Source organism: Oncorhynchus mykiss, chromosome 16 (genome assembly GCF_057628025.1).
Source record: "Oncorhynchus mykiss isolate SJ-2025 chromosome 16, ASM5762802v1, whole genome shotgun sequence".
NCBI lineage: Eukaryota > Metazoa > Chordata > Actinopteri > Salmoniformes > Salmonidae > Oncorhynchus > Oncorhynchus mykiss.
Genome location: NC_143037.1, coordinates 11,420,352 through 11,444,457, shown reverse-complemented (window position 1 = coordinate 11,444,457; position 24,106 = coordinate 11,420,352). Strand labels below are relative to the sequence as shown.

The window sequence follows — 24,106 nt, the reverse complement described above, 5'->3', positions numbered from 1 at the left end:
ATGGGGAAGGGCCTTGGTCAGGGAGGTGCTCAAGAACCCGATGGTCACTGTGAAAGAGCTCTCGAGCTCCTCTGTGGAGATGGTTTTCCTTCTGAAAGGTTCTCCCATCTCTGCAGCACTCCACCAATCAGGCCTTTATGGTAGTGGCCAGATGAAAGCCACTCCTCAGTAAAAAAGGAACATGTCTGCCCACTTGGAGTTTGCCAAAAGTCACCCAACGGACTCTGACCATGAGAAACAAGATTATATGGTCTGATGATACCAAGATGGAACTCTTTTGCCTGAATACAAAGCTTCACGTCTAGAAGAAACCAGGCACCGCTCATAACTTAGCCAATACCCAGTGGTGTAAAGTACTTTAAAAAATACTTTAAAGTACTACTTAGGTAGTTTTTTTGTGTCTCTCTGTACTTTACTATTTATATGTTTGATACCTTTCACTTTACTACATTCCTAAAACAAATGATGTACTTTTTACTCCATACATTTTCCTGACATCCAAAAGTACTTGTTATATTTTGAATGGTTAGCGGGACAAGAAAATGGTCCAATTCGCACATGTATCAAGAGAACGTCCCTGGTCATCCCTACTGAGTCTGATCTGACGGATTCCCTAAACACAAATGCTTTGTTTTTAAATGATGTCCGAGTGTTTGAGTGTGACCCTGGCTATCCGTAAATAAGAAAAACAAGAAAATTGTGCTGTCTGGTTTATTTAATAAGGATTTTTTTTATTATTAGTTTATTTTTATTAATCTTTTACTTTTGATACTTAAGTACATTTAAAACAAACTACTTTTAGACTTTTACTCAAGTAGTATTTTACTGGGTGACTCACTTTTACTTCAGTCATTTTCTATTAAAAGGTATCTTTAGTTTTATTCAAGTATGAGAATTTAGTACTTTTTCCACCACTGCCAATACCATCCCTACGGTGAAGAATGGTGGAGGAAGCATCATGCTGAGGGGATGTTTTTCAGTGGCAGGGACTGGGAGACTAATCAGGATCGAGGGAAAGATGAACTGAGAAAAGTACAGAAAGATCCTTGACGAAAACCTGCTCCGGAGCACTCAGAACCTCAGACTGGGGCGAAGGTTGACCTTCCAACAGGACAACGACCCTAAGCACACAACCAAGACAACGCAGGAGTGGCTTGGGACAATTCTCAATGTTATTGAGTGGCCCAGCCTGAGTCCGGACTTGAACCCGATCGAACTGCAGAGAAGAATACTCCCCAAATACAGGTGTGCCAAGGATGTAGCATCATACCAAGTAAAACTCTAGGCTGTAATCGGTGCCAAAGGTGCTTCAAAGATCTGAGGAAAGGGTCTGAATACTTATGTAAATGTGATATTTCCGATTTTTATTTATTTACTATAAATTAGTTCTCTCCTAAAAATCTGTTTTTGCTTTGTCATTAAGGGGTATTGGGAGTAGTTTGAATGTTTAAAAAAAATCCAGTTTAGAATAAGGCTGTAATGTAAAAAATGTAGAAAAAGTGAAGGGGTCTAAATACTTTCTGAATGCACTGTACAAACGGATAATACTAAGCGAGTTAAATGTCTTACCTGTGAAGAAATGTTTTCCACACACACAGCTACTTGTACACCAGGGTCCCCACAATTTCCCACTCAGAATAGCCTTAAGGGTCCATCAGAGTATCAAACAAGTACACATACGTACAGCAGTGTTCTAGAATATTGGACCATTGGCTTTCATACTTTACTAATTCTGAGCGCAGCTCAAGCAATTTCTCCAACTGTCAACACATTTAAATGAATAGAGGACACGCTGTTTGGGAATTGAGGGGAGGTGCACTTTCGGGCTGCGAGTCCCTCACAGATGGTAGTATCAGAGCCGCTTAGCTAGGTCACAATGGGAAGCCAAAAATCAGTCTCTCCAGGATTCCGCGATCGCATAATTCAATGCAAAAATCAACAAATCAGTGCATATTATGCGAGACCTCGCAATTTTGACGAATCCCCGTACTTACAGCGCATTAATCAAAAGCGGGTTAGTAATTTTGACCAACTACTGCACTGTTACCGTGGAAAATGGCCCAATCCAACCACGTCAACAAAGTTTTTCCCCCTGGCCTGTCAACGTATTCACTTGCAAAGATGGCTGACAGGCAGCACAAATGAACAGAAGTCAATCTCATTTGCCAACAAAAATAACAGCTAAAGACCGTGCAAAACAATTTCCAAATGTTTTACATGAAAGTGGGGAGAAATAGTTTTGCACTCCGTGCAACATTATGCTGGAACACAAGAGAAAGTTGACAATCAACAGTCACTTGGAATCAGCAAAGCACATGAGAATGTCAGAACAGTTTGCACAGCAGCGGCAGATCACCATGCCTGAAGTGGTAGCAGGGAAAACTGTGACAAGCGCTGAAAGAATCAAGGTGAGTGGCGTATTACTCAAACTTTTACTCCGCTGACCTTGGCTTTAGTAGGGTGGTCGGCACTCTGCTTTCCCCAGTCTGTCCATGGAGAGCGCTGCTCAAAGCACAGAGAAATTTGTCAGCTTTTCCGTTTTAAAATCTCTGTAAAACGTACTGTACCACAACCAACGACTCCGCAGTGGCGCAATTGATATGGAGGAGGATAGAGAGGATGAAATGGAGGATTACATTGAGATATAGGCCTAGATGAGCTAGGCCCTCGGTCACCCCCCACCTCTTATGTTCAGAAAAAGAGCTGCGTTTGTTCAAAAAAAGAAACAGCCGAAAAGATACATTTGTCTCCAATTGTTTTCATGGAAGATGAACTTGAGATAATGTCTTAAATGCAGATTGGACCCCAGGTGTTTATTTTGTCCTAGTTTAATCTTTTATACTATTTACAGATTAAGGGGGCATGCATTAAAAAAATCTATATGTTGGAAATGAGCTAGTTTCCACACATTTTTTGTTTAGAAAAATTGCTGTTCAGGAAAATAAACAAAATTGAGCACTTCAAAAGTTAATTGTTTTTGTGTTATGTATTCTGCTTAAAATCCTCCTAAAACTGAGCACAAATGACTTTATATGAAATGAACGTGAAAAAAAACATTGCAAAATGTAGGGCAGAATTTCAGAAATGCTGCTGCAAAAATCAACCATTTTTGGCCACATAAATACATGTTTTTTTAAATCACGAAATCCTAGAGGGACTGCAAAATATTGTGTCTCAGTCAGCGTCTGTTGACGCTTAAAGCCACATGGCTCTTCTCGAAGGCTGTATTTCCCTATGTGGGAGCATTCCGAACCATAGGTTGGGAATTTGACATTGGGAATTTGGCAGCTTTTCGGCATATTTTGTTATTTCTGTAGAATTAAATATGGATGACTAAGTAGGCTTTTTATTTATGTTTTACAATGGGGGGTCAATGTGGAATACCGTCTGTTTTCCCCAATTTGTGGGCGTGGTCGAGGGGAAATTCTTCTTATGACGTGAATACCGACACATAGTGGAGTACAGTGGTAAAACAATGATGTCATCCGAATTCAGACATCTTTATGCAGCTTCGCCACTGAAGAGTTGACAGCAGGAAGTAGCTTAACACTTTTTAAAAGAGGCACCCTAATGACCTTTTTGCATCACTGTGTGCATCGGATTTAACTAGTTATAACATAAAAATGGCCCTTTTACATTAAAAGCTGAGACACTCTCATACTAGCCGACAACGTTAGTCATAAACAACACTAAACTAAACTGAATGTTTAAACTGAATGTTTAATTGTAGTTCTGAAGCTAACGTTAAATCCCTAGCTAACTAATTTAGCTGCTAATTTCATCGAGCAGCTCCACGCATCCACAGAATGTAAACTTCGCCCAAAAGGTTTTTTTTAACACTCAACTTTCACTAGGGCTCGAAAGAAGAGTCCAGAATGTTAACTCGTAGCTTTTTAGTCCCGTAGACGTTCTCCCTAATTACCTTTGATAACATTGCTGTAAATTGTTGCCCGGAACTCTTCACGATCTTGCTGGTCGAAGTCCTGCCCGTGGATGATCCTCATCTGTTTGAGGAAAGTGGATTTGCCGCTCTCGCCCGCGCCCAGTAAAAGTATCTTTACTAGTCGTTCCGCGTACGTTTTGTCTCGGGAAAGACTTTTGTCAATCTCCTTAGATTTCCTCAGCTGTTCAACCTCGGTGCTGGAAAGCAGGCAAACTGGGAAGCACTGGTTTAGCACGGATCGGGTCGGCAGGAAGTCCGCCATGTTTCAACCAGCTTCATCGATACACGGGAGAGAGCTTGCTCGTTCATGTGAGGCGCGCGGAAACGCGACTACACTGTAGAAATATAATGATTCCAGTTCTGTGTACTACATGTGACACACCTCTTTCGCTAGGCAGCTCGTTCACACACAAACGCACATTATTTGTGTGACTATCAGTGTATGAGTGTTTTTATCTTGTCATGTTTTTTTGTGGACCCCAGGAAGAGTAGCTGCTGCTTCTGAAAAAGCTAATGGAGATACAAATAAACACACATAGAGGGCCAAGCCCATCTCTCTTCTACAACCAGGAAGTGTGCTTTGACAATATATTATAAACTGGGTGGTTCGAGCCCTAAATGCTGATTGGTTGACAGGTGTGGTATATCAGACCATATACCACGGGTATGACAACATGTATTTTTACTGCTCTAATTATGTTGGTAACCAGTTTATATTCACAATAAGGCACCTCGGGGGTTTGTGGTATATGGCCAATATACCACGGCTAAGGGCTGTATCCAGGCACTCCGCGTTGTGTTTTGCATGGGGGGGGATACAACCCTTAGCTGTGGTATATTAGCCATATACCACAAACCCCTGAGGTGCCTTATTGCTTAAATATACCACAGGAGGTTGGTGGCACCTTAATTGGGAGGATGGGCTCGTGGTAATGGCTGGAGCGGAATAATTAGAATAGTATCAAATACATCAAACACATAGTTTGATGCCATTCCATTCACTCCATTCCAGCCATTATTGTGAGCCGTCCAGCCCTCAGCAGCCTCCACTGTAGTATACAGTAAACAAATATTGTATATAATGCCTTTCTTGCTATGCTAAATTAATACCTTATATCATCACTTAACCATGTGATTTTGTATTTTCAATAAAACATGCAGTTTTGCACCTGATAAAACGTTTTTAAATCCTCAATTAAACCAAATGTTTTACCAAAGTTGACCAAATGAAAGAAAATAGTTGTGCCTAAAATTATAGCATTGAAATACCTTATTATTCACATCACATTAAATGCTTCATTTAACATTTAACAGAACAATTCAACACTGCCAAATTACAATCATATTTTAATCATGAAGCATGTAGACTGAGATTTATAACCCAATGTCATCACCTGGCGGTCACTGTTGCGTAAACGCAGACCGGTAACTGTTATAACGCAGTCTGTGGGTCATCACTAGCTTTTATAGCCACAAAGTCATAAACCTCGCACATTTCTACGATGTATCTTCTTAAAATTGCATTTTAAACATAACCTTGACCACACTGTTAACAAATTACAACAAATTCCCCCAATGTGGCCAATTTTGACTTTGTGGCTGTGGAATCTGACTTCGTGGCTGTGGAATCTGACTTTGTAGCTATAGAAGCTAGTGGAAACCCAGGCAGTGACAGGCAGGTAAAATCACTGGCGGTAATATAGAACAGTGCCCTGATTGGCTGATACGCAATCCCTCTCCATCCCTATGGATGCTTGCTGCTGGTCATTGTATTGATAAACTGCTTGCTTATTCACTCGCATCCAGCATCTTCGCTTTGGCTGGAGAAATATTAGGCTAAATTAATTCAGTATTGGCGTTATCATAGCGAATAAGAGAGGAGGAAAGCAAACAACATGACCATCAGAAATGTACGGGATCATGGACAGAGGTTCCGACCGAGGATGGCATGTCTCAAAAAGGTAGGTTAGCTTTATCAGAAATTATGATACGGTTAAGCTACACACCGCAGACATCTAGGCTGTCTTGCTATATTTAGTTCTTAAAATAAAATCGTCTGTTCGTACTTCATACCCTGGGCAAAGACTGGTTGAATCAACGTTGTTTCCACTTAATTTCAACCCCCAACATGTCATAACGTTCATCAACGTTGAAAACTAATTGGATTCGCAAAAAAGTCTTAAACGTAGTGGAATTGCGCATTATTTTTTATCCAACTTTGAACCTAAATCCAATGGCATGGGAACGTTTTCTGTTGATTTCACGTTCAATTCACGTTAGTCGACAATTTCACTAAATGTCATTTTAAAAAAAATAGACGTTGGTGGGCAGTTCTGTTTTTCTGGGATTATTCGATCAATGTCTGTCAACCCAATGCACCTATATGATAATAATACATCTACATGTGGTTTCCTAACATGCCATTTTCTCTTACAATGGCCAATTTGAAAACTCAGTTATCAGAAAACATAATTCACAGGAAAGCCTGGGAATTATGACGGTCATGTTTAGTTGTTTCGCAGGTGCTAAGACTGCAAGATCTCGAAAGCTACGTAGTCAAACGAGAGCGAGACCACCTATTCTCAATGTGTTAAAACAAATTACTTTGGTGAACAGCCTTTCACTTACTGGTATCTTTATTTTGACTTTGATTGACACGGTGTTCTCTTTAGCATTGTATTGCTTGATGCGGTCAGTGAGCGTGGTCAGCATTAGTCTGATTAGTATTAACAGCACCACCATCAACCAGTTAATCCAGACAGTAGCAGTATGGAGAGGACAGATCCTAGTGCTTTTCTAGCTGGGACTGTGCTTGTTGTACCTGCTTTTGTTACCAACAGGGTACTAAAACGGGGTTCTCTGTGTAACTCAAGACTATGATGTTTAGCCTATTTACAAGCTCTGTTTGGCCCAGAGACAGTTGGTGTCCAGAGGGTGCTGAGAGTCCGCTGTGTTTGGCTGAACCTAACTGGATGATGTTACTGTCACATGACATCAAAGCCTCAGACAGACACTGGTCTGTCAGAGAGCCCCTTCATATCAGTCAGAGACAGGCCAGAGCAGGCTGGTTTAGAACAGACTGGGATATAGCTCTACACTGCAAGACTGACTGAGACACACTGGTAGCCGGGTTCAAAACAGGCAGGCAGACAGACAGAACCCTACTTGCTGAAACACACTGGTTTTCCAAACATTAAGAGGAACAGAGTCCTTCCTCCACATAGCGTGTATATGCTTGTTTGTGTTCCCTGTCTCCTTCCTCACAGTCTCCCAATAACCTGTCTCATAACTACAAAGCACAGACGTCCTATTATTTAATAGTAATAGTACTACTTAAAAGTAATAGAATTATACAATTATATGGCTCTGACCTGTCTCGTCATAGTAACCTGTTGACTGTCTGTCTTACTGTCATGGTAACCTATTATTTTGACAACCCGTTGTCTCTGTGACCTGCCTCTGTAGTGGTGTATGCCGTTAGTGATCTGTTGTCTTTACAACCTGTGTTCCTGTTGTCTTCCAGGTGGAGGCTGTGATGCTGGAGATGCAGGATCCAAAGACTGGAGTCAAGTCACAACCCCAGAAACTGGTTATCACTACTATACCGCACGCTATCACAGGTAAGCACACACACACACACAAAGAAGCACACAGAAAACACACTCAGTGGATTGATAGTGGTTGCCATAGGTTAGGTAACTCCTATTTTTTTCCATGTCTTGAGCTCAATATTCTATCTCCATGACAACCTCTTACTGAGAGGGAGAGAGAGTGGAAACAGAGGGAGGGAGAGAGTGTAGGAGGGAGAGAATGAAGGCAAAAGAGATGATGGAGGGAGAGAGAATGAGAGAATGAAGGCTAGAGAGAGAGAAGGATGGGGAGAGAGATGATGGAGGGAGAGACAATGAGAGAGTGAAAGATGGAGAGAGAGGTGATGAAGGAGAGAGAATAGTGTGAAGGAGGGCAAGAGAAGAAAGAAGAGAGAGAGAGAGAGATTGATGAAGAACCTATACTCTTGAGTTTTAATGACGCCACTTCAGCCTGGTCCATTTCTGGTATTCTATTATTGGTAAATAATAGAACAGAACAGACTGGAATAGAATAGAACACCCAGAATTCCTTAGGGACATTTGGTTTGCAAAATAGAAGCTCCCCCCCGTCTCATCCTCCCCTCTCAGTATATTGACTGTCTCAGCAGTAGTTTCTCTCAGAGGGAGGCCTCTGGCATTTACAGACTCCACATGTGATGTCCTGTGGGCAGAGTCTCTCTTTCTACTCTCCCCTTTTTTTTTTCTCTCTCTCTCTCTCTCTATTTCTGTGTCTATCTCTCTGTCGCTCTAATATCCTCCTCTCCCTTTCTCTCTCGCTCTCTCTCTCCTCTACTTTCCACACCCTCTTTATATTACAGAGTACCATCAATGAAAGTGTCCATCTGATATCATACATGTGATGTCATATCTCTATAGTAGTTGTGATGTTTGTTGCAACCTTTTCCAGGTGAGGATGTCGTGACATGGCTAGCCAACCGTTACACTATAGAGGCAGAAGGTAAGAGAGCTTTCTTCTCAGACATGCACAGAACGTTCTTGAATTACGGTTCTCTTTCTCTCTCATATTCTCCCTCTCTACCCCTCTCTCTCTCTGTCTCTCACTCCTTCTCCCCCCCTCCGTCTCTCTCTCTCTCTCTGTGTAGAAGCGTGGGCTCTGGGCACCATGTTGGTGGCGTTTGGGTACATCTATCCCCTCCAGGATCATAAACGACTAGTCATCAAACCAGACACAGCCCTCTACCGCTTTCAGGTAGCCACGACAACACCTTATAAACCTTAACCAACCCCATACGCCTAACTCTATGCCAAACCTCTGTGCTTTTTGTCTTCTCTTAGACACCATACTTTTGGCCGGCCCAGCAGTGGCCTGTAGAGGACACAGACTATGGTGAGATACACACAACGAGACAAACATAGTTAAAGGTGCAATTTGCAGAAACCTCCCCGAAATTTCCTGGTTGATAAAATTCTAATACTTTGCCTAATTTCAGTTTATGTGACAAAACCATTAAGTATAGTGTAGAGAGTCATTTTGTATCATCTAAACCGCGGTGAAATATATTTCCCATAACAAAGAAGATTGTATTTTCCGCTGTTTGAAGCTGGTGTACAAAACTCCAAAAAAAATATGCAAAAAACTACATTTGAAGCATAGAAGTAGCACACATAGAACAGATCTACCGCTTCTTATACTTTTTTTCAATGAGAATTACAGATCTATAACTAACATTTCTATGTGAATTTGGTCAGATCGCCCAAAAAGTGACAGATTGCAGCTATAAAGCTTTCTTTATTGTTAGGTCACTTACATTGTGGACATTTGTGTGTGTTGCACCTCCATCACCCGGTCGCGTCATTGCTATTTTTAATCAATGTTCTACAGATGGAGCAGCCATATTGATGCTCAAAAGTAGAACGGGAGCTAATGACTCTAAACCAGGGCTAATGACTGTTTAGTCCAAATTACACTATAGGGGCTTGAGAATACGATGACGTTGGTGAAGTAGGCACATACTTAGTAGGAAACAATCATCATGTTGTCGAATTTACTTTAGACAGATGGCAATATTGTCATTAGCTAGCAAAGTTAATAAAAAATGTCTAGCATTGCTAACGTTAGCTAGCTAAAATCTGGAAGTCTCCCCTCAATCTTAGCTACCTAGCTAACGTTATACTGCAACTAAAGTCAATCTGGCGACATCGAAATGATGACAAAAGGTTTTCCTACGAATTATTCACCTTCTTTAGAAATGCCATAGTGTTTTCAAGCCAAAGTACTGCACTTTGGAATAAATCTTTATCAGCGCTCAATGACGATGCATCGAGTAGAATGCTCAGTCCTAAAAGGAACATTCAAAACAATATTGTGGCGCAACGTGCAACACATGAATAAGTTTAAGTTATAAAAAAAACCCGAATAAAATCATGTTTATTTTTCAGCAATCTACCTGGCCAAGAGAAACATCCGTAAGAAAGGAGTTCTAGAGATGCATGAACAGGTGAGAGACATATATACACACACACACACACACACACACACACACACACACACACACACACACACACACACACACACACACACACACACACAGGCCCACATCTGTCTAAGTGGTAACACACATCTGTGTTTTCTCTTCAGGAGCAGTATAACGGCCTTCACAAGTGGATGAACCATAAATGGGACTTCATTGTGATGCAGGCTAAAGAACAGTACAGGTTAGTCTGGCAGAAACAGACTACACTAACATCCATTCATCCACAGACTGTTTACATGGGAACATAGATTGTTTATCAGGCCTCTAACTCACAGGTGTGTGTGTGTGTGTGTGTGTAGGGCGGGGAAGGAGAGGAAGAAGCCTGATCGTGCGGTATTTGACTGCCAGGAGAGAGCCTACTGGGTTGTACACAGACCTCCGGTGAGACACACACACACACTCCAAGGCATTCCTAGTCGATCACCAAACATTTCTGTAAAAAACCCAACGATAAAGCCTTGCATTTATTTTGATTGGCAATAGGTGTGCTTGATTCAGCAGCCCACTTGATTCAGCAGCGCTAGCACTGTTGGCGATAGGTGCATTTGATTCAGCAGCCCTAACGCATGTGTCTGAAGGTAGAACTCTGCCTACCTGGCAGGCCCCGAGAATAAATCAAGTGCACTTATAGACCTATCGCTGACCAGTGAGATAGCTCAGATCACCGTGTCTGCACAGTTTCCTCGCTCCATAGACTGTAAAAATAAACTTTGAATGCACAGCAAAGTTGATCATGTGAGACTGAATGAATAAGAACTTAAACAGGAACTTACTCATAAAAACAGCAGCTTTATGCCGTATTCATTCAGTCTCTCTCTAATCATGCTTTTAAAAGTTTTGAAATCTCACATGAAGTTATTATTGAGCACTGTCAACACTTTGTTAAACACTTTTAAGCCATAAAATGTGCGTTCTCCCTACTTCCACTCACGCTACAACCAGCACTGTGATGAATGAGTGTAGCAAAGTGTTCCGATAAGCTTGCATTGTCATTATTAGCGGCTTGTGTCTTTTCTTTTTATATCGTGGGAAGATGGACCTTTCTCTGGTCATAGGAGTAACAACATGAATTGGTGCAGAAATAATGCAGTGCGACTTAAGTTTCACTATCAGCTGGAAGACTGTGTCCCCCGTTCTCAGCGGAGGGAGGGAGAGAGGTGGGACGGGGAGTCGGGTGAGAGGTCGCCTCACCACTGCTCCCTCCCCTCAGACTGACCATCAGATGCAGCTAATTATTATGCTCAGTCAGCTTTGCCTCACAAGTAATGCAACAAATGATCTATTGGTTGAATGCATTCAGTTGTGCAAATTACTAGGTATCCCCTTTCTCCTTTCATATACCTAAAAGTTTAAAATATAATTTCAAAATGGTCTGAGAAGAACAATGGAAGGGCAATTCAAGCGTAGCCAATATGCAGTATTAATGTATTGGGCCTATAGCTTACTGTACAAACCTCATCGCTACAGAACTGTTTTTAATTGGTTAATTTTGCACAGGCTTATGTTTTTTAAGTCATGTTAAAAAAAAATGGTCACTGTATCTATATCATACTCTGATGCCAATGAGAGACCCAGTAAACTGTTGTATGGGAGCCTTTTCCTGCAATCAAATGACCTAGTGTCTTCATGGGTGGAATGTTAATAGTTTTCATAATTTCATAATTAATTAACATTATTTAAAAATAAAAAAATCCAGTGTTTCTATGTTTCTAACGGTTTTGTTATGTTTCAGTCTTCTGTGATGTGTATATATAGTGTAGTATTGGGATGCAAACTCAAAATGTAATACATTTCAACTCTATCTGACATGGCACAGGTGTGTTCTTTCTTTAAACCCATAACTATGTGTGTGAGGTGTATACTTTTGTTTCAAAGTAGATTTGTTTAAGACTACCAAGAAACATTGTGTGACCCTGATTAAGCCCACGGCAGTAAATGGTTAATCCTGTCTTCAAACTGAATTTATCAGACAGTAAATATGATCAGATCTATTATCAGACACTATTCTGCTGACAGGTGAATATATCTTTGGGTGAGATGATGTGTGTCTCTGCAGGTAGGAGTTTTGGCCTTTACCTCTGTCTAGACAGACAGACTGCTAATGAGGAATCATGGGTAGAGAATGATGCATGCTGGATATTCTCATTAGGGGCAGAGGGGTAGGGGGCCTAGCTAATTTCTCAGTCTTATACCAATCATCAGAACAACACACCATGCTCTCAAATCATATTATCATACCGTGCACATGACACTTTTTTTGTCTGTCTGTCTGGCTGGCTGGCTGTCTGGCTGGCTGGCTGGCTGGCTGGCTGGCTGTCTGTCTGTCTGTCTGTCTGTCTGTCTGTCTGTCTGTCTGTCTGTCTGTCTGTCTGTAGCCAGGGACCGTCAGTGCCATGGACTACGGACTAGAACGCATGGTAGACCCCAACGCAGAGGAGGTAACAGGTCAGTCGTGTGTGTGTGTGTGTGTGTGTGTAGATTAGCCTGCTTATGCTGAGGGTGTATTGTAACTACAGGTTTGTCATTGTGACCTAGCACGGCTCTATTCAAGCTGCTTATATTTGATAAGAGGATTTCAACTGTGGTAATGTGACATTAGATACAGGTACACACCCTTCTACTTGCCCCCACATTACATCTGGACTCTCTGTCAAGCAATCACACCACACCTGTAGACTCTGTTAGCTAAATCCAATCTCATACTTCAACTGAAGTTATTGCATATTGCACCCTTCATTGGATTTCTATTTGATTGCATTGACAGGATATCCTCCTTCTCTTTTCACTCTGCAGGTTCTCTTCTCTTTTATGGTTTCAACTTTGAAGAGGACTTCCGTCTGCACACACATACACACACACACACAAACCATTAAGTGTAGTGATAAATACCACATTATTACTTTATGTCTAACGGAACAAAGTTGACCGTAGCTGGCCATTCTGCTTTGATATAACCAAATCATTGTTTTATTTTCCAGAAAGAAACTTCAGACTTCTTCAGAAGAATTGTTAGTAACCACATTTTATATCCTAACATAATTAGCCCATTTACATATGACCAGTTCCTCCTTCCTTTTGTCTGTGTTGATGACCAATTCCTTTTTCCTGTTTCCTGTAGATGATTTTTACCCAGCAGTCCATCATGAGGCCGAGGGTCAAGTCGTCTGTCTCTATCGGAGCGTACGTCTAGTTTACATTTCATCACATTTGACACACCCATGGTTAAAAGCTGAACTCAAATGGTGAAAACATTTGTATGACAAGGTGCTAAAAAGCATCATTCTCCATTCTCTCCAACATGGTTGTAGTTGTTTGTGTGTGTGTGTTCTCTCTCTTCTCCAGTCTGGTGAAATACTCCGTCACCTGTAATAAGCACGACCCTTTCCTAGCCCCCTGTCTCCCTAGCAACCCCTGGGTCACCGATGATGTCACCTACTGGTTGCTCAACATGGCCAAGTGAGTCTGATCCCCAACTGTTCAACTTACTATTTCTGTCCTACCTGTTGTTATAGAATGTATCATTTTAACTTATACACTATAAATACGTGGACATTCATGTGTGTGTGTGTGTGTGTCTGTCAGTGTGGATATTCCTACTAAGATGCGTGTGGAAAGGTGGACGTTCAGTTTCGGGGAGCTGCTCTCTGACCCTCGAGGCAGGGATGACTTCAGACTCTTCCTCAAGAAGGAGTTCAGCGGTATGTCGATACAACGTTATGACCACATTGGGAAAACATTACAACAATGGTATTATATGTTGGTCCAGGTCTCTCTTTTAAAAAATAGATTTTCATCTCAACGAGACTAACCCGATTAAATAAATATTATATAAACACGTAATAGTGAATTCTAGGCAGTCACGTACCAGTCCCTTTGACACCCAACCATCTGGGTCTTCTGAAGGTGCATCTACTTGTTCTATTAGGGGTTGATATTATAAAAGTCAAGTTTGATTGGTTGACTGATTGATTGACAGGTGAGAACCTGGCATTCTGGGAGGCATGTGAGGATCTGAAGTGGGGAACGGCTGCTACCATGAACGAGAAGGCCCAGCAGGTCTACAAGTAAGACATACATACACAGTCTCACTCACTTACACACTCACTCACACACTCTCACTCACCATGTCTCTGGTCAGGACTTTCTTGGCGCGTGGCGCCCCCCGGTGGATCAACATTGACGGGAAGACCATGGAGGTGACAGTTAAAGGGTTGAAACACCCTCACAGATACGTACTGGATGCAGCTCAGACACACATCTTCATGCTGATGAAGAAGGTCAGTTTCACCACATTAATACTACTGGCCCTCTGCCTGCTGTAACTGGAGAAATCAAACACAAAATGGCCGCCATGATGTAACATTCCTGACTAACTTATTTTGGAGTAAAACTGTCAATACACATACAGGAGGTATCTAAGTGTGTTTTTGTAGGACTCTTATGGGCGGTACCTGAAGTCTCCAGTGTTTAAGGACACTCAGAAGAGGGCCATCGGTCCTGATCAACACAGGTTCAGGTCAGTGCTGTGTGTCAGTACAGTTGACATATTGTCTGGACTGTCGTGCCCATCTCCCTCAATGCAGAGATGGAAAGACTTTGTAATTGTAAGGACAGTAATAACTCTTTCTCCACCACCTCCCTTCTCCAGTGTGTCCCAGTTGGAGGCCAATGCGAGGAAGCGTCGTCCCAGCATCAGTCCCATCATCGTCCGCCAGCAGGAGAAGGAGGAGAGAGCCAGGATGGCCACCAGTGGCCCTGTGGACATCACACAGGTCATGAGTAAACTCAGCAACAAGGGCAAGGAGGTGCCCCCACCCAAAAAATAGACCACAGACATACTCACATGCACTGACATAAATACACACACTTCTAGAAGCACAACTACACACACATAGGCTACACACCCAATGAAAATGAATCAATGCTGTTGCTATCTTTAAAAATAGTTTGGAGGACAGCAGCGCTGACGATTTGTGAAGATTTGAAATTAAAATGTGCAATTTAGAATTTCTATGAACTGTATACTAGAAGAACTGTAGTCTGACTGTCCACAGACCGTTACATGTAAAGTTTTTAAGTGTATTCTGTTCACATTATTGTAGAAAATCATAGTAAATGTCTCAGGTGATAGTGTTTTAGTCTTGATGGTATGTTCACCTGCGTCTCACCGGTACCTGCGTCTCTCACCTCTCTTTCAATGTCATTCAGCTTCATGTTCCACCTATAGGGACATTTCTGTGTTGTTCCACCAATAGAGTGCCTTTTATGTCCCTCAGGCATTGCGTGTACATAAACCCCGGTAAACAATGCCAATAGCAGTGTTTTCTCATTCAAATAAATTGTGTTTTAACTGAAAATTCCCATTTTGGCATGTCGCAAATCATGTTTGTCCAACTTCTAGGAAGATTTTCCCAAAGTTTTCACCGTCAGTCCTAGTTCTTTTGTTGCTTAGGGAAAGATCTTATTTAATGTGATTCATTTCATTTACATTTGAAGGGCTTATTTCCAAAATGCTATACCCACCAATTTTTCACAATTTGCGTTTTTGTTTAATCAGAAATGGTTGCTTATGGGAGCCCTCCTGTGTGTACAATATTACTGTTCTAAGTTGTTTAATTAATAGATTTTTTTTTTTAAAGAAGTTTTGCCATACGGTATAAATCCATTATTCAGATAGAATGAAATGTTCGTATTCTGTATTTGACTGTGATAGGTGGTTCTCTCACCTAGATATCTTAAGATAAACTGACTAACTGTCAATCGCTCTGAATAAGAGCATCTGCTAAATAACTAAAATGTCAAATGTTTTACATACAGATCTCATATTACTACATTGAATTCTTTTTTTTTTTTCATTTGACTGTGTAAAACCTAGCAGTACTACTGATTTCTCTGAGAGTGAGGCGGATATATATTATTACTGTGTAAAACCTAGCAGTACTACTGATTTATCTGAGAGTGAGGAGGATATATATTATTACTGTGTAAAACCTAGCAGTACTACTGATTTATCTGAGAGTGAGGAGGATATATATTATTACTGTGTAAAACCTAGCAGTACTACTGATTTATCTGAGAGTGAGGAGGATATATATTATTACTGTGTAAAACCTAGCAGTACTACTGATTTCTCTGAGAGTCAAGAGGATAAATATTATTACTGTGTAAAAACCTAGCAGTACTACTGATTTATCTGAGAGTGAGGAGGATATATATTATTACTGTGTAAAACCTAGCAGTACTACTGATTTCTCTGAGAGTGAGGCGGATATATATTATTACTGTGTAAAACCTAGCAGTACTACTGATTTATCTGAGAGTGAGGCGGATATATATTATTACTGTGTAAAACCTAGCAGTACTACTGATTTCTCTGAGAGTGAGGCGGATATATATTATTACTGTGTAAAACCTAGCAGTACTACTGATTTATCTGAGAGTGAGGCGGATATATATTATTACTGTGTAAAACCTAGCAGTACTACTGATTTCTCTGAGAGTGAGGCGGATATATATTATTACTGTGTAAAACCTAGCAGTACTACTGATTTCTCTGAGAGTGAGGCGGATATATAGCGTTTAGCAAAAAACATGATTATTTGTCTCTGAAATGAAACCATCAAGTGACAGATTATTTAAAAAAAAAGACATGTCTGTCATTGAACAACCCCATGCCATGATTAGATGGTGTGTTTTTCCACTAATCTCATTCATAAGTTCTTCAAACAATAAAAGCTAATTTACCAACATTTCTGTTATGGATATATATATATATATATATATATAGCATTTTGGAAATAAACTCTTAATTTGTCCCACAGGGTTGACCCTGTAACGTGAACTCAACTCTTGTGTTAATATGTTAACACTATTCCCTTTTTGAAGAAACATTGAACATTTAATAGCAGTTGAGATGGCTCTACTTTTTCTGGCCATTTTCTGGTGTTTTGTGGTGGAAAACTGAGAACATCAACCCTGTTACCCATAGATACACTACATGACAAAAAGTATGTGGACACCTCGTTGAACATTTCATTCCAAAGTCATGGCCATTAATATGGAGTTGGTCCCCCCCGTTGCTGCTATAACAGCCTCCACTCTTCTGGGAAGGCTTTCCACTAGATGTTGGAACATTGCTGTGGGTTGAAGTCAGGGCTCGGTGCAGGCCAGTCAAGTTCTTCCACGCCGATCTCGACAAACCATTTCTGTATGGACCTCGGCTCTGTGCACGGGGGCATTGTCATGCTGAAACAGGAAAGGGCCCCAAACTGTTGCCACAAAGTTGGAACCACAGAATTCTCTAGAATGTCATTGTATGCTGTGGTGTTATGATGACAGGGGACGCAGCTCTGTTGCATCCTGCAGTGTGTGTGACGTTTGGTGTGGTGTGCGTTTGGGTGGCGTTCTTTGATGTTTTCAATTAGACCCAAGCCACCCCCTGTACCTGGACTTTGAACTACTCCCCTCTGGGCGCAGGTATAGGGCACCCGTCAGCAGGAAAACCAGAACTAGACAATCATTTGTGCCAGGTGTAATATCCCCCCTAAATAGCTTGGACTAATGTTCCTATCGACTCAGTAAGACCAGCAGGCTAGTCTTTAAAAAAAAAAAAGTTTTATTGGTATGTAACTGTTATGAAAGTTGCATTGCCAATTTAGTTTTGTATTTAAACGCCACTTTAAACGTGTACATGACACTGCAACAACATTTCTCCATTGGGACAATAAAGTCAGTAAGTGTTAAGATTTCCCTTCACTGGAACTAAGGGGCCTTAACCATTATTCCTCATCCACCAAACTTTACAGTTGGCACTATGCATTCGGGCAGGAAGCGTTCTTCTGGCCTCTGCCAAACCCAGATTAGTCCGTCGGACTGCCAGATGGTGAAGCGTGATTCATCACTCCATGGTGATCTTAGGCTTGTGTGCGACTGTTTGACCATGGAAACCCATTTCATGAAGCTCCTGAAGAACAGTTATTGTGCTGACGTTGCTTCCAGAGGCAGTTTAGAACTCAGTAGTGAGTGTTGCAACCGAGGACAGACGATTTTTACGCGCTTCAGTACTCGGCGGTCCCATTCTGTGGGCTTGTGTGGCCTACCACTTCGCGGCTGAGCCGTTGTTGCTCCTAGACATTTCCACTTCACAATAACAGCACTTACAGTTGACCAGGGCAGCTCTAGCAGGGCAGAAATTTGATGAACTGACTTGTTGGAAAGGTGGTATCCTATGACGGTGCCACGTTAAAAGTCACTGAGCTCTTCAGTAAGGCTATTCTACTGCCAATCTTTGTCTATGGAGATTGCATGGCATGCTCGATTTTATACACCTGTCGGCAACAGGTGTGGCTGAATTAGCCAAATCCACTAATTTGAAGGGGTGTCCACATACTTTTGTATATATATTGTAGATAGAATATCTTTTAAACATTTCTAGCCTATTTTTTGTGATTGTTCCTCCCGGTTGCACACAGCAAGCGTCTATTCCCCCTGTAACAATGGGAGTTATGGCTGATTTATCGTCAACCCTGTTACAGTCAACCCTGTTACAGTCAACCCTGGTACAGTCAACCCTGTCAATAGTCACTTTTATAGCCATGCTTTCTTAATTTGACCTCTTGAGATGTAACACGTTTATTGAGAAGTTGGAACGTGTGCTATTAATGATAGAATGTTCAAATTTGGTGGAATAAAATGATGAAGAAGAAAAGCCAGTCCCCTAAAGGCAGTCTATTTGTGGAATGGCACATATGTTGTATGTCATTACTGTAACCTACATGTCTGCACCATCTATACAATAAAGCATCAATTACCAGCCATATCTGTCTGTCATGTCATCTTCACTGTGTCATCTAGTCACTGTGCCCATCACTGTCCATAATGCCATAACAGAACTCACAGATAACTCAGTCATTCCTGTCACAGGGCCAGACCAATCCATGCTACCCTTCATCTACAGTTTACCAGTGTTCAGCGTTTATTCATCATTTTTACCACTCCATCCCTGTGTGCGATGTATTAGTATGACCTCTCAGTGATCTTTCCCATCCCTGACCCTATATCTGACCTCTGACCTTTAACCCCTACAGCTGTGTCGCTTTACAGCACCCGTCCCCCACCTCGCGGTCTACTCCGGCCCCCCCTCCTCCTCCCCTGCCTCACCCCCTTTCCCCTTCCGTCTCCCTCACACCCCCACCTGCCCTTCACCCATCAGCGTAACCATAGACAGCACCCCCGCCTCAGAACGCAGGTGGGAGGAAGGAAGAGGAGGTGGGCTGGAGGGGGGAGAGGCGGGCCCTGAGTGCTGGGGGACAGCTGTCTCTTCTCGTTCCCGTATGGCTCTCTCATTGGGCCGTCTGTTGAGGCGGGGCTGTACTTCCTCCACGGTATTCGCCAGCCTGTCACCCAAATGTCCTGCCCCCGCCGGGACCAGCAGCCGCGTTCAGCCTATCAGCACGGAGCAGCCCAGCCAAGCCCCGCCCAGACGCATTGCCAAGTGAGTCACAGAGAGTAAGCTCACACACCTTTTATGCATCCTCATCCCTTCATTCCCTCCTCATTCCTCTTTCCTCGTTCCTTTAGTTTTTTCCAGATCAAGGTGGACATCCCTCCAGAGTGTCGCATCTACCCCATCGACTCCGAGGATGAGGAGGAGAGTGGGGGGGCGTCGAGAAGGGGAGGAGGAGGAGGAGGGCAGGTGAAGGAGATCATCTGTCCCTGGGAGAGTGTGACACCTCATGAGGGGGCTGGGTAACAAACACACACACATTCACGCACGAATGCACAACACACACAGAGATGGACACACACGGACACAGCTGAATCCTTACCGTAATCCTTAATTTAACCAAACTGATCGCTCTCTCGCACCTACCAGGTGACGGTCATTCAATTCATACATCAATGCTCTGGACATTCAGAAGTAGCAGAAGCTAGTCAAAGCTAGCTGAACGTTGCACACTGACATCAACCCAGCTCTTGATTATATGAGTCTACTGGGAGTTTGCACAACACCTCTCAGCAATGTACGTATTTATAAATATATTCTAGTGAGTTAAACTCTGTTTAGTTTTCTGACGTTAGGTCTACAGTGTCTCCACCATGCTGCTGCTCTGTAGAGTTTTGCGTGAGGCTTCTCTGCTGTTTTATGTAGCTTTGTGGTACTCTAGTCCAGGACTCGGACTTGACTCGACCAGTGGTGACTTAGGACTTGGACTTGGACTTGACTCGGACTCGACCATTGGTGACTCGGACTTGACTCGAACACTATTCACGATTTTCATGGCTCGACTTGGACTCGACCAGTGGTGACTCAGACTTGGACTCGACCAGTGGTGACTCAGACTTGGACTCGACCGGTGGTGACTCAGACTTGGACTCGACCAGTGTTGACTCAGACTTGGACTCGACCAGTGGTGACTCAGACTTGGACTCGACCAGTGTTGACTCAGACTTGGACTCGACCAGTGTTGACTCAGACTTGGACTCGACCAGTTGTAACTTTGTTGTCAGACAATCTCTCTCTTCTGCATAATTCAACATACATTCTAGATAACTGTATTGTCTATTTAATAGCCTTACAAATGTGCCACACTGTAATGAAATTAAACTTTAAAATGTTTGAACAACAACGTATAACACTATCAAGTGACTCGGACTCAAGGTTTACTGACTTGCCTAAATCACTGTTTCATACAGACCCCTGTTGGGTAGCCTTTGTCTTTATCTTTAGGGGTTAAGTGATGTTTTTCCATAGTGTCTTTCCTAATGGACAGTGCAGTGAGTTAACTAACAGAATGTATTTGACCCTCTACCTTTAATGTGTTTACAGAGACCAGAATGTGACATGTGAACAGTATTGTATGATTTATTGTGTAAGTGCCTCAATAAATGACTAAACATGACTGTAACAGGGTGAGGAGTAAATTCATCTATGTGTTTAACCAGGGTCGTAACTTTCACTGGGGACGGGAGAGGGGACATGCCCCCCCCCCCACACACACATTCTGAAATAGCATTTTTGCCCCCCCCTAGTTTTATCATTGGAATGTGATACAAACCAAGGCTTTAGGACCATACGGACGCCTTCGGGCGGTTGGGTAGGCTGTTTGGAGTGTTTATCCGCCTGTATAATAATTATGACCCCCCCACTTCTAAAACTAAAGTTGCGCCCCTGTGTGCAACTAGACTGACTGACAATGTATGGCATTATATACTGTATCTGTCTCCTGGGCAGTGGTGAGGATGCACGACCTCCACTAGGTGGAGTTCTCTGCATGTTTCATGGTTGAAGACAAGCTAACATACTACAACTATAAAGGCTATGGTTTTCTGTAGGAATATTTTCACTAATAACACTGAACAAAAATATAAACACAACATGTAAAGTGTTGGACCCATGTTTCATGAGCTGAAATAAAAGATCCCAGAAATGTTCCATACGCACAAAAAGCTTATTTCTCTCAAATATTGTGCACAAATTTGTTTACATCCTTTGCCAAGATAATCCATCCAGCTGACAGGTGTGGCACATCAAGAAGCTGATTAAACAGCATGATCATTACAATGAAAGACCACTCTAAAAATGTGCAGTTTTGTCACACAACACAATGCCACAGATGCCTCAAGTTCTGAGAGATTGTGCAATTGGCATGCTGACTGGAGGATTGTCCACCAGAGCCGTTGCCAGAGAATTGAATGTTCATTTCTCTTCCATAAGCTGCCTCAAATGTCATTTTAGAGAATTTGGCAGTGCGTCCAACTGGCCTGACAACCACAGACCACGTGTATGACGTAGTGTGGGCGAGCAATTTGCTGATGTCAATGTTGTGTACAGAGCTCCCCATGGTGGCGGTGGGGTTATGGTATGGGCAGACATAAGCGACAGACAACGAACACAATTGCATTTTATCGATGGCAATTTGAATACACAGAGATACCGTGATGAGATCCTGTGGCCCATTGTCGTACCATTCATCCGTCTCCATCACCTCATGTTTCAGCATGATAATGCACAGCCCCATGTCGCAAGGATATGTACACAATTCCTGGAAGCAGATAATGTCCCAGTACTTCCATGGCCTGCACACTCACCAGGAATGTCACCCATTGAGCACGTTTGGGATGCTCTGAATTGACGTGTACGACAGCGTGTTCCAGTTCCCGGCAGTATCCAGCAACATCGCACAGCCATTGAAGAGGAGTGGGACAACATTCCACAGGCCACAATCAGCAGCCTGATGAACTCTATGTGAAGGAGATGTGTCGTGCTGCATGAGACAAATAGTGGTCACACCAGATACTGACTGGCTTTCTGATTCTTAACTGCACTGTAACTCAGTAAAATCTTTGAAATTGTTGCATGTTGTGCTTACATTTTTGTGCCGTATATTTGACACAAGTGGCAGCCCATGTGGTGACTATCATGTGAAGAATGGTAAAGATGAACAACCAACCAAATAGCACTAGTGACACATAATCAGCACCATGGATGGTGCTGATCAGAATCACCAGAAGCCAGGATCAGAAGCAGAAGCACCGTGGAAAAACTCAACAGGGAGAAAGATTCCTTGAGAGGATCCAGTCTCACACCTTCCTCTGCAACAAACCTTACTCCACAAAGAGAGTTACAGCCACCAATCATACAGTCATTCATTCAGTCAAGAGGACTTGTTCAGGCTAGATGAGATGATTGTATCTTGTCAGGAGATGCATATATTACTGAGCGTACAAAACATTGCATGACATAGACTCCTCTTTCCATGACATTAACTGACCAGATGAATCCAGGTGAAAGCTATCGTCCCTTATTGATGTCACCTGTTAAATCAACTTCAATCAGGGGAGGAGACAGGTTTAAGAAGGATTTTTAAGTCTTGAGACATGGACTGTGTGTGTGTGTGTGTGCCATTCAGAGGGTGAAAGGGCAAGACAAAAGAGTTAAGTGTCTTTGAAAAGCTATAGTAGTAGGTGCCAGGCACAACAGTTTGAGTCTGTCAGGAACTGCAACGCTGCTGGGATTTTCACGCTCAACCGTTTCCTGTGTGTAACAAGAATGGTCCACCACCCAAGGATACCCAGCCAACTTGACACAACTGTGGGAAGCATTGGAGTCAACATGGACCAGTATCCCTGTGGAACGCTTTCAACACCTCGTAGATTCCATGCCCTGACAAATTTACACCCACTAAGTTTTACATGATGACAGCAGGATTTGCTGGTTTGATCAGGAGTCCCTAAAACATTAAACGTCACAAATTACAATTCATAAAAAATTTAAAGCGCACATATATAGCAAGATAAATATGTATAATCGTATCTCTACATTAACCAACATGTTCCTCTTAACTGTCGTTTCTTTTGCATGATTTGTTAGGAAGTTGTAATTACTTCCATTTGTTTCCATCCTTGCCTGGAAACCAAACTTGAATTGCATTGAATTCAACGTTGGGAAGAAAGGAGCGTTGTAAATCAGGAAAGTTTCCTCTCATGATCACTACAAGCCAGAATATTGAATGAAATTATATTTGAACCTACTTTCCTGGTTGTCCGTGTGGTTGGTGCTTTCGGAGGTAGGAATGTGAGACAATATATCCACAGGAAAGTATAACAACATCAACTTTTCAAAGCGCTGGCTTCACCTGAAGCCGAGCACAAGATAAAAATACATGCAGGAGACACAGGCAAACTGAGACACATGCAAACTGAGATGCAGGCATACTGAGACACAGGCAAACTGAGACACATGCAAACTGAGATGCAGGCAAACTGAGACGCAGGCATACTGAGACACATGCAAACTGGGATGCAGGCAAACTGAGACGCAGGCATACTGAGACACAGGCATACTGAGACACAGGCATACTGAGACGGGGGCAAACTGAGACGCAGGCATACTGAGACACAGGCATACTGAGACACAGGCATACTGAGACACAGGCATACTGAGACACAGGCATACTGAGACACAGGCATACTGAGACACAAGTATACTGAGACGCAGGCATACTGAGACACAGGCATACTGAGACACAGGTATACTGAGACACAGGCAAACTGAGACGCAGGCATACTGAGACGCA

At 42.4% G+C, this 24,106-nt stretch overlaps 2 protein-coding genes across 2 annotated transcripts in view; one reads left to right on the top strand and one right to left on the bottom strand.

Moving 5' to 3' along the window:
* LOC110491343 (guanine nucleotide-binding protein subunit alpha-13) overlaps nucleotides 1–4,246 on the bottom strand; it is a 38,959-nt gene extending 34,713 nt beyond the window's left edge. Inside the window, exon 1 of the mRNA XM_021564715.3 lies at nucleotides 3,923–4,246. Coding sequence (XP_021420390.2) covers nucleotides 3,923–4,205 — 283 coding nt within the window. The 5' untranslated portion in view covers nucleotides 4,206–4,246. The remainder of the gene's footprint in view (nucleotides 1–3,922) is intronic.
* A 1,106-nt stretch (nucleotides 4,247–5,352) lies between these two features.
* Nucleotides 5,353–20,935, top strand: LOC110491342 (regulator of G protein signaling 9). The gene is made up of 19 exons (XM_021564713.3): nucleotides 5,353–5,904; nucleotides 7,467–7,563; nucleotides 8,441–8,491; nucleotides 8,637–8,743; nucleotides 8,830–8,881; nucleotides 9,934–9,992; nucleotides 10,133–10,209; nucleotides 10,328–10,409; nucleotides 12,404–12,466; nucleotides 13,007–13,036; nucleotides 13,147–13,208; nucleotides 13,371–13,484; nucleotides 13,611–13,726; nucleotides 14,005–14,092; nucleotides 14,167–14,305; nucleotides 14,462–14,544; nucleotides 14,677–14,800; nucleotides 19,115–19,521; nucleotides 19,608–20,935. The coding sequence occupies exons 1-19, from the start codon at nucleotides 5,839–5,841 to the stop codon at nucleotides 19,777–19,779; spliced, it is 1,989 nt and encodes a 662-aa protein (XP_021420388.2). The 5' UTR covers nucleotides 5,353–5,838; the 3' UTR covers nucleotides 19,780–20,935.
* The last annotated feature ends 3,171 nt before the right edge of the window (nucleotides 20,936–24,106 follow it).

Excerpts from the sequence above, each read along its gene's own strand:
- LOC110491342 (XM_021564713.3), top strand. The coding sequence starts at position 5,839 with ATGACCATCAGAAATGTACGGGATCATGGACAGAGGTTCCGACCGAGG. Across the intron at positions 8,744-8,829 it reads CAGCCCTCTACCGCTTTCAG|ACACCATACTTTTGGCCGGC; the intron begins GTAGCCACGACA and ends GTCTTCTCTTAG. Across the intron at positions 14,093-14,166 it reads AAGGCCCAGCAGGTCTACAA|GACTTTCTTGGCGCGTGGCG; the intron begins GTAAGACATACA and ends GTCTCTGGTCAG.